The sequence below is a fragment of the Camelus bactrianus genome, chromosome 5 (assembly GCF_048773025.1).
Source record: "Camelus bactrianus isolate YW-2024 breed Bactrian camel chromosome 5, ASM4877302v1, whole genome shotgun sequence".
Lineage (NCBI taxonomy): Eukaryota > Metazoa > Chordata > Mammalia > Artiodactyla > Camelidae > Camelus > Camelus bactrianus.
In genome coordinates, this window is record NC_133543.1 from 97,959,213 (window position 1) to 97,969,473 (window position 10,261).

At 43.9% G+C, this 10,261-nt stretch overlaps 1 protein-coding gene and 3 non-coding genes across 4 annotated transcripts; all 4 read right to left on the minus strand.

The window, feature by feature from the left end:
- Positions 1-502: 502 nt before the first annotated feature.
- Positions 503-9,478, minus strand: NCL (nucleolin). The gene is made up of 14 exons (XM_010956046.3): positions 9,293-9,478; positions 8,065-8,181; positions 6,464-6,947; positions 5,906-6,127; positions 5,707-5,793; positions 5,372-5,513; positions 4,665-4,789; positions 3,988-4,111; positions 3,330-3,487; positions 2,736-2,859; positions 2,416-2,549; positions 1,729-1,855; positions 1,145-1,368; positions 503-973 (listed from the first exon to the last, which is right to left on the minus strand). The coding sequence occupies exons 1-14, from the start codon at positions 9,308-9,310 to the stop codon at positions 897-899; spliced, it is 2,163 nt and encodes a 720-aa protein (XP_010954348.1). The 5' UTR covers positions 9,311-9,478; the 3' UTR covers positions 503-896.
- LOC123617152 (small nucleolar RNA SNORA75) lies at positions 1,544-1,677 on the minus strand. Its single transcript, XR_006725258.1, has one exon. It is a non-coding gene; the product is annotated as a small nucleolar RNA SNORA75 (small nucleolar RNA).
- Positions 2,225-2,304, minus strand: LOC123617154 (small nucleolar RNA SNORD20). Its single transcript, XR_006725260.1, has one exon. It is a non-coding gene; the product is annotated as a small nucleolar RNA SNORD20 (small nucleolar RNA).
- LOC123617153 (small nucleolar RNA SNORD82) lies at positions 5,594-5,663 on the minus strand. Its single transcript, XR_006725259.1, has one exon. It is a non-coding gene; the product is annotated as a small nucleolar RNA SNORD82 (small nucleolar RNA).
- Positions 9,479-10,261: the final 783 nt, after the last annotated feature.

Here is a 10,261-nt window from a genome sequence, read left to right on the forward strand (position 1 = left end):
ATAAATCAGAGTACTCATCATAGTGCGAAACCAAAGGCCTTTCTTGTCAGTTTAACTTGAGGTTGTTGGGGGACTTACAAAACAATCAGGTCCATCAACTAGATTGGTAGTATCCTCCCCAGCCTCACAGTCCCAAAGCCTCCATGTGGTCCATTCATTCATAGCATGAATTCTATTCATTAGTCATTGCCAATTCCAGAACCCACACTCTATAATCAGATGCACTCTGAAGAGGCCCAACTGAAGCGCTCCTGACCCTCTGGCCTGCTTTTAAGCGGGATAAGGCCACAGTAACCTTGCAATAAACCTTTCATATGACAAAGGGCTACAGAAAGCTGATCACCTCACTAGTCATTTCACCAAAACTTATGACTTGGATACTTGAAACCAAAGCATCAAGCATTTCCATTAGGGGTGGAGCAGATCCAGAGTGGCAGAGCTGGCTGTCATGCTCCACCTTCACTGACTTTCCAGGAGACACTAGGAAGTACAAGTCTGGCACCAGAGTTTAGGACTTTTAATTTGTCCCAAAGTTGCTGAAGCAAAAATCATGATAAAACATTCTGCTTTCCTTTACACCCCCCAACGCAAAAAAAACAAACAAAAAACTTCATAGGAAAAAAATGGTTTTGTACATGGGAAAAAACAATATAAATTCAAAACTTACAGATAAGGGTTAGCTCTATCACTCATCTCTTTAAAAAGTTTATCTGAATATCCAGTCAAAACCAACAGGGTTATCTCCCGTGAAATGTTATCTATATGGATTTCCGAGTAGACCACAGGGCTGTATACTGCCTTGGAATGTCCTCAGAAGGCTCTGTCATTGGTAACAGAGTAGAAACCCCAGAGTCCTTTCTTTCAAATGGAAGAGGGAAAGACAGGGATAGAAGAAACTATTCAAACTTCGTCTTCTTTCCTTGTGGCTTGTGGTCTCCTCCTCCTCCTCTGCCTCCTCGGAAGCCTCCTCGCCCTGCAAGAAGGCAAGATGTGTCACTAAAGAGTGGCTGCAAAGCTGCCAGTTCTCCCCTCCCCAGAGGGATGAGGACTTGGAATTGATGCAGGAACCCAGGCCTTCAGGTTCCAAAGTGCATGTTCCACCTAGTGTCCAGTGTACAGTGAGGTAGCCCACCATGTTCCTTACCTCCAAAGCCTCCCCGGCCTCTGCCACCAAATCCACCTCGGCCACCTCTGCCACCACCTCGGCCTCCAAAGCCACCTCTGCCTCCTCCTCGGCCACCAAAGCCACCTTCACCCTTAGGCTTGGCCCAGTCCAAAGTAACTTTGTTTCCATCAATTTCACCATCTTCCATGGCCTCCATGGCAGCTTTGGCATCTTCCTCGCTGTTGAAGTCTATAAAACCAAACCTAAAAACACCAAATGAAATTAGCCATTATAAAACAAACATATGGAACAAGTGCCAAAGTAACTTCCTGTGTTAGATAGTGGATCCCATAGAAAGCAGCCTTGCTAATTGGACCCAATTGAAGAGTCATTCCCTAAGGAAAGCTGAAACCGGTTTTACTGACAGCCTGAACTCTAGAATGTCTCACAAAACAGCAAAATACACCTCTGTGAAGACAGAAGGCAATAATGCTAGCCCTGTGAATTGTCTCTTCTTCTCGTGCGAATCCTGAACTGTCACCGATGGACAGAAAGGAGCTCAATGAGAAGACACTTACTTAGTCGGGAGCTCTCCACCATGCACATCCCTCCATCTTACTCACCCTTTGGAGGACCCGGTTTCCCGGTCAGTGACTATCCTTGCACGGACAGAGCCCTCAAACGACTCCTTTAATGTCTCTTCTGTGGTATCCTCAGACAGACCTTTGACAAACAGAGTTTTGGATGGCTCTGGGGAAGAAAAATAAAAATTGTACCTTTTATTTAAAGTCACAATTCATGACAACACACTGGATTTGCATGTTGCAGTCTAGTAACTGACTACTAAGAATGCGTGTCTTAGCAAAAGCTAGCCTTTCATTCTGAGTATCTGAGTAAGTAGGTAAAAGCAACTTCATCAACTAATGCTTAATTAAAGCAAAGGGCTTAGATCAACTGCCATCTCAAGTTTATGCTGATCACCAGAGAAGTTGAGAACCTGTCTTTTATAAAGAAACAGAAGCAACCCAAGCCAAGTCAGATGGCGGTCCTAAAGCAGGCAGCTACAAACACCACAGGACAGTAAACCACAGGCAAACCTGCTGCTCAGAGTTGACTTAGCTGGATCAGAACTTGACTATCTAGAGGAATTTTCTTGAGATTTCATCAATTATTTCTCAGATAATCAGTCATCATATCCAGTATCATTTACTCAGCAGCAACAGAAACAAACGTTTCCTATATCTGACAAAAAAAGTTAAAGCACAGCACCGAGGACCTACCCACAACATCCTGTTACTTTATTAACTTACGGCTTCTTGCATTAGGTGATCCCCTGGGTCCTTGCAGCTCCAGCCTGATTGCTCTGCCCTCAATTTCCCTTTTATTACAAGAATTTAAAGCTTCTTTAGCATCTTCAAAGGAAGCAAATTCTATAAACGCATACCTGAGGATAAACAGTCAATACTTAGTTATCAAGCACACGGCTCCTGTGCAGTATCTGATGCCACCAAGCCTTACCCCTCAAGCAAACATTTGCTGCAACTTCTGCTAACAGCCAGGAAAACATTTTACCTCTGCAAGGCACCCTTAAAGCCTGTAACTGACAGCATAAAGTTATTAGTTACTTTACCCTTTAGATTTGCCATTTTGGCTCTGGGGCACTTTGATAAAAGTTGCCTTCTCAAATACTTCCTGAAGAGTTTCTTCTGTTGCACTGAAGGAAAGGTTGCTTAAAACCAGAGTTTTTGATTCACCTACAAATAGAGATACCAAATTAAGACTCTGAAGCAGTAGCTCAATCACAGCCATATCTTGTTCTTAATAACTTCTGTGCTTGTAAGAGTTAACACTCCAATGCTGATGCAGGTAGAATCCTACTTGTTACTCAACATATCAAGTACCTATTATGTACTGTTAGATCCTGCTTCCTTCCATCCTTATTGTTCAGACTACAGCTCTATGTCTTCCTACAACAATATTCTGATTTAAAAATGCAAACCATCTAAGTCATTTACAGTATAAAACATATATACAAAGGAAACTAGATCTATGTTCTAATGCAAAGATTTCATACAGCTCTCATTCAAGACATTCAATTACAAATACATGTATAACTTAATGTCCATCTTCATCCAATTAATCAGTCAATTTTATAAAACACAAAGATGCAAAGGATTTCCCTCCATCAGTTAAAGAACCCTGTAGGAAGCCTATAAATTCTTACCACTCCAAGTGCTATTCTTTCCACCTCTCGGGTCTTGACCTTGACCTTTCTCTCCAGTATAGTACAGGGAAATGGATCGTCCATCTATCTCTGTTCCCTGCTTTTCTTCCAAGGTTTTCTCTGCATCGGCTTCTGTCTTAAATTCAATAAAAGCAATCCTACAGTAGGGAAATAAATGTTAAGAACTCGTCTGATTTTTAAAACCGTATTAGTTCTCTAACACAAACGTTTTAACCTCAGCAACATGACCTTGTTTCAGGTGAGTACAATAAAAACGTCTCATTTTACGCTAATTGAAATGTTCAAGGTTCACTTCTCAATTGAAACTTTCCGCCCACTACACAGAATTCACCAAATATGTCTAGAAAACGTGTTCGTTCATGTTAAGTCCACCTCACTGCAATAATTACAATTACTTTCAAAGCATTTATTGGAGGTTAGGTGCATTTGTAGTGCTTTATATGTAAGCTCATCTTATAAAATCAGCCTGAATGAAGTACACTGTCACCACTGTACAGATGGGAAAGTGAGGCATGGATTATAGATAAATTTGCCCAAAATCACACACATGAAAGTTTAATCAACATTTCTTTTATAAATCAGTGAAGTACATTAATTTTAATAAAATTCTTAACATTCGAATAGATATAAAACATACCCTTTACTCTTTCCATCCTTGCTGATTAATCTGATCTCCACAGCATCTTCAAACACTTCTTTTAATTCATCCTGAGTAACTTTATAAGGCAGATTTTTAGCCAAAAGTGTTCTCGCATCTCGATCTAGATAAAAACACAAAAATGAACCAGATGGCTTTAAAGACCCTTCCTTCCCTGAAGATTACCAAAGACTGACCAACATACAAGTTCTATTTAAGTAATTTTGAGATTCTGCACTGTACAAGGCATTCTGCTACTATACAGATACAGCAGTGGTTTTGCCACACAAGCAAACTATGTCCTGAATACTTAGAACAGAGCTCAGTATTATATAGCATGTAGAGTAGGTATTCAGTATTTTTCAATTAAAAAGATCATGAACACACACTTGAAATATGACAAGTGTATAGAGCAGGGTAAAAGATACAAATGGAGTAGTTAGGGATCTCTATTAATTCAGATGCATCTAACCAATTATTTTTTGATTAAGCCCAATAAGCAGTGCCAAGTACTCTTGTAAACATTTAACACTAACTCATTTAACCCTCCTCACAATATCATGAGGCAGACGAGGGAAAAACATTAAACTATTTATTCTGGCCAACCAGTCTACATTAGATACACAGCCATTAACAAGTTACCTATCAGTGTCACAATTACCTAAAGTCTTACCTACCCTTCTTACTGTCTTTTCCCTTTGGTTTTTCTAGTTTAATTTCATTGCCAAAGACTTTTAAACCAGTGAGTTCCAAGGCTTTTTCCAGGTCTTCAGCAGACTCAAAATCCACATAGCCAAACTTCCTTTAAGGTAAAGAGGACAAAAAAAAAATTACAAGTGGGAGAAAAAACACCGAACAAGAGCCAAATGACAAATTCTGGGCAAGCACTAAAGTGATGGTGCAAACAAAGATTAAGTTAAAAAGCACCTATACTATTAATAAAATTAAGTCAGATTCTGTAAGCTGGGGCTACAGAGCAGGGTCTAAGTACCAAGACTTAATGCAATTTCACCTGAGATCTTTATTAGCTACACTGCTCAAGAAACCATTTAAGCACCAAGACAGGAGAATTCTGTCTGGTTAAAAGCATTCACCATTATAGCTACTCAAGTCTAATACATATTTCTAAGCATCAAGTCTCATAATTTATTAGAAATTAATTTGTGCTACATCAAAGGTTAAGGGAGAGTATGGTCATTTTAATTTGGGGGTTTTACAATCTGATAATCCAATGACTTAATTCATTAATGTCCAATCTTTCAAGACTTTTACATATTCACATTTAAGAGTAGTGGGCTAAGGCCCTAAAAGGGGAGGGGTAAAGGCATTAGCAGACCCTTGAGCACAGGCAGGAAGTACTAAGACATAACTCTCCTGTACTTACCTAGACACACCAATTCTGACATCGACAACAGCAAGATCATTTTTAGCAAAAAGGTCACTGATACCCGTTTTTAATTCAGGAGCAGATTTGCTGAAATTCAGGTTTCCAACAAAGAGATTAAAAGCTGTGGTTGGTTCTGTGCCTATACAAAAATTGCCTCAAATTAGTCTATTTGTAAAGTAGGACATGAACTTAATTTTCAATGTAAAATTTCTGCACGCAGCACATCAGCACATTGCAATGTAACATCAGGGTTCAGTATTAAGTCCCTGTGTTGTTCATCATTTGTGCTATTTATTAGGTGGCGTTCCCCACTCCCCAGTTCTGCAGGTTACCTTCCACTTTCTGCTTCTTGGCTTCAGGAGCTGCTTTCTGTTTGGCCATTTCTTTCTTTCGTTTTCCAGGTGCTTCTTTGACAGGCTCTAGACAAGATTTCAAACAATCTATGTCATCCACAAGTAGCCACACATATATTCAAATTATCTCCTTTAAACAAAACCAGTGTCCATGTACTTCAGAATCTAAGTTGATTACCTTCCTCCTCTTCCTCCTCCTCCTCCTCCTCATCGTCCTCCTCCTCCTCCTCATCGTCATCCTCATCATCCTCCTCGTCGTCATCCTCTTCATCCTCCTCGTCCTCATCGTCATCCTCTTCATCTTCATCCTCAGCAGCACTCTTGGCCTTCACAGGAACAGCTTTTGCTGGAGCTTTCTTTCCTTTGGGTGGTGCAGTCTCCATAGCTTCTTCTTCAGAATCTGAAAGAGAGACCACCTAGTCAAAAACTCAGAATCATCCCAGTTCTAGGAAAACATAAAGGAAAATAAACGTAATCCTATCCATGCCTCTGTGCTTGGTAGCTATGTCAAGAACCAACAGATCACTTGGAAGTAGAATCCTACATTATGAAAAACACAGGAGCATTTTACCCCAGGTCCCATTCTAGTGCCCCACAACTAGCCCAGAGAATCCCTAGGATGATTCTTGCCTAATCCCCAGGATGTCAGCAGGAGCACGCAGCACTACTTCCCAAACCCCAGTCCTAATGTACCATGCAAACAGCAGCCCCAAAACTACCAACACAAATGCCTTACCCTCTTCATCCTCATCATCATCCTCATCATCGTCTTCATCATCATCTTCATCCTCATCATCCTCATCATCTGAGGCAGGAGCAGCAGCAGCAGCTTTCATCACTGCTGGCTCAAATTCATCTTCATCCTCATCTTCGTCATCCTCATCCTCCTCTTCACTGTCGTCATCATCTTCCTCATCACTCTCTTCCTTTTTGGCATTTTTGCCATTCTTTGCTCCCTTGGCTGGGGCGGCTGCTCCCTTCTTACCAGGGGTTGCTACCAACGCTTTGCCTGGTGTGGCTCCCTTCTTGCCAGGTGTCGCTACTGCTTTGGCAGGTGGTGTAACTGTCTTCTTAGCTGCCGTAGCCGCTGCCTTTTTGCCAGGGGTAACAACTGCTTTCTTTGCCGGTGTGGCAACTGCAACCTTTTTTGTTGGGGAAACCATGACCTTCTTTGCTGGAGTTATGGTAGCCTTTTTGCCTTTCTTCTGAGGAATAATGACCTTGAGAATAATTAAAAACAAACATAAGCCTGTTTCTAAACTCAAAGAGAGCCCTGGTCCCATAAATCAATGCTAAATTCTGGCACTGCCTCTAGCTCAAGACTCCATGCATTGGATGATAGCATGTTAAACTGCAGGGTCATGTAATGTGTCCTTCTGTATGCTTGAGGTCACTGTCCTCATCTTCAGGTCATAGCTAAGCACAATGAACTCTTAACACTTAAAATATCTCTGAGCCAGACCTCTAAATTTCTGCACCTCATACTTTTTAATCACTTCAGTGTTGAAGCAGCACACCTTAACACAGACTCGAAAAACAAACCTCCTAGATTCCCCGTGTCACTGCATGGTCTTAGGCAGTTTTAAAACTTAATTTTAAGCTTTAATATTTTTCTTATCTGAAACTAACGCTTTAATCTTACACATTGCTTTTAAGGATTACAAGTTGACAGAAGTAATTAAAAGCCTTACACACAGAAAACAACCACCGGTCAAGCTCTACAGTCAATCCTCGAAAAATTAATACAAATCAAAGAGTAAGTACGTAAGTTTGATTAAAAAAACCATTTACCTACAATTAAGTCACATTCAAAACCACTTTTTTTAAACTACAGGTTCTATTAGGTTATGTATGTGGAAATAAAATCTTTATTAAACTCTAAATAAGAAATATGAACAAATATAGCGTTTAGCTGTCTTTACAGCATTCTACAGTATCCAAAAGTGCTAAACAAGGTCAATGGTTAACACAAAGTAGCAACTCTCAATCCATACATTACAGCCATGCATATTACCAAGCTCAAATAGGCTAATATAGAAACCAATTAATCATTTGTATTCCACGCTGAAACTGAAATACTAATGATTTACTGCACTATATCACACCAAGCTCTGCAGAGGGCACATGAAAAACCTCCACACCTTTTATCCCAAATTCATTCAAATACTTACCCTTAAGGTATCCTGACAGGTCAATAAAAAGTTTGTGAAACACTACAGCAGGTTATATCTGCATGTAATCCTACTTTTGCCAGTATTTTCAGACACTCAGTACCACCTGCTTTAACCGTCCATTTTGTAGTTTAACACAATCCTGCATTGAACTGTATACAATTACCTCTTCCCCACTGCTATCATCATCTTCATCTTCTGACATCTCCTCGTCTTCGCTATCTTCTTCTACCTCCTTTGGGGGAGGAGCCATTTTCTTGGAGTCACCTTGATTTTTACCAGCCTAAAATAGACACAATGATAAGCACACTACATTTCCCACATTGCAGGCCATTCATATTTTGCCATCATTCTTCATAGTAAAACGGCAGTCATCTCCCTAAGAGCCCACTTTTCATACTGGTAAATACAATTAACATAAAAACTATTCTTGGTATCAGTGTTAACACTGGTCGAGTCTCAACTTCCCACATATTTCCTGTCAAATTCTACCAAAAAAAAAAAAAAAACCTTAGGATAAAAAGGCAACTTCAAGGAAACGATCTCCTTCCTGCTGCCTTCGTTAAGCACACCTGTTTTAAAAACTACTTCCAGCCAGAATTGATCCGTGCATCAGGGCACAATTTTTCAATACAGTCTATAATTGGACAACTTTGATGGCCAATAATCCACAGACCTTCACCAGGGGCAAACTACCTTAAATAAGCCTTTGGGGGTAAACTGTGGCACCTAACTCGACCACCCTCGTCTAAATTTGAATAAAGGCAACCTTTAAAAAAAATTCAAATTTCAATCTTTGGTTTTCCATCGCATTTTCTTTTGCCAGGGTATTAACCCCGCCCCTTTCGGCCGCGGCAGGGCCACGTGGGGGCACCTCGCAGGCCACCATGTGCGCGCAGCCCGGCGCAGAACGCACGCGGCAAGGCCTCCTTCCGGAACCCACCGCCCGCCCGCCCGCCCGCCCGCCAGCAGCGGAGATCCCGCTGGCCGCCTCTCCGCCCCAGGGCCGCGTCCCCTCGGTGAGCGCAGGGACACACACGGCGCAGCCCACGTGGCGGGCCGCGCGCGGGGGCACGTGAGTCAGGAGGCGGGGCCCCGCTCTGGCCCGTCGCAAGAGTTTGGCCTCATCCCTCCACTCCGAGGCCCAGCACCCCCGCCCCGCGCTTAACCTCGAAGGCCATCCACCACTCGCGGCACCTGCCGAAGCTCTTCACCTCCCCACCACGCAGCCAAAAGCCGCGAGACCTCCCAGCTAATCGCGCGAGACTTCCGGCAGCATGGCGCCCTCGAACGCGCCCGGGACGGCGCGCGGGCCCTCCTCCTGGCGGCGCCGCGCGCGCGCTCCTCGGAAAACAGGCCTCGATATCTGTGCTCGCGCGGGCAAGGCCTCTTACCTTTGCGAGCTTTACCATGATGGAGGTTTATGGCAGCGGAGTGTATAGCGAGCGAGTGGCGCAGATGAGCCCAAAGGAACCCAAGCAACGTCGATGGCGGCCGCTGGTACTGAAGATCCCAGAGCGCGTACGCTTAGCTGCCAGCTAGAGCTCGGGACTGAGGCGAAAGACTGAGCCTGCCCAGTAATCGCCTCTGGAAAGGAGATGACGACGCCCTCGTGACCCCGCGTCGACCAACCAGAGTTCGCGCCTATCCCATTAGCCAATCGCAAGCCTCTACCCGAGAACGGCGCGGGGCGGGGCGCGGGCGGGAGTGGGCGGGTGGAGGAGGCCAGAGAAGGGGGAGGAGATTCGTGGTGGCGCCCTGGGGGCGGGACTCGCTTTGTGCAAGGCCGGCGCTGATTGGGCGGTGGGCGCGCGGTTCCTTGAGTACCCATCCGTGGCCTGCGCTTGCGGCGCCTGCGCCGTGAGATGGACGTTTTTGGCGCCGCGTGTACCCGAATTTGGGGCCGGTGGGTGCAGATGGGCTCTGGTTCTTCAATGTTTCCTGGTCCTGTCGACTCGGGAGGCCTCTCGCGCGGCCCCGGTCTGCACTCCACGCTGAGCCTTCTGAAGGCAGTGCAGATAAGATTTTGCCCCGTTTCCCCTCAGATGAACCCGAGACCTCCGGAAATTCAGGGTCCACTCGCCTTAAGGACCCCTCTTAGTCCGTCCCGCTAGTGAACCAGGGTCCAGAAAGTCCCCTTGTCTGCTGGTGACTCCCCTCCGGGCCACGTGCTTGAAGCTTCCTCCTGAGAGCTGCTGATAGAGACAGTCGCTTGTGTTTCTGAGGTTTACTGTGAGCACTACAGAAACAATATTTAATCTAAAGAAACTTCGTACACTAGAAATTTTTTCCAATGGGGAACACCCCTGGCAGTCACAGGATACTATATAACTGTGGGGTGGGGAGGGGAACTTGGTCAGACC

Bases quoted from the DNA above. Each gene is read 5' to 3' on its own strand.
- NCL (XM_010956046.3), bottom strand. The intron at 5,514-5,706 runs GTAACCTGCAGA...ATTTTTGTATAG, and splicing joins CAAGAAGCAGAAAGTGGAAG to GCACAGAACCAACCACAGCT. The intron at 974-1,144 runs GTAAGGAACATG...GCCTTCTTGCAG, and splicing joins AGGCCGGGGAGGCTTTGGAG to GGCGAGGAGGCTTCCGAGGA.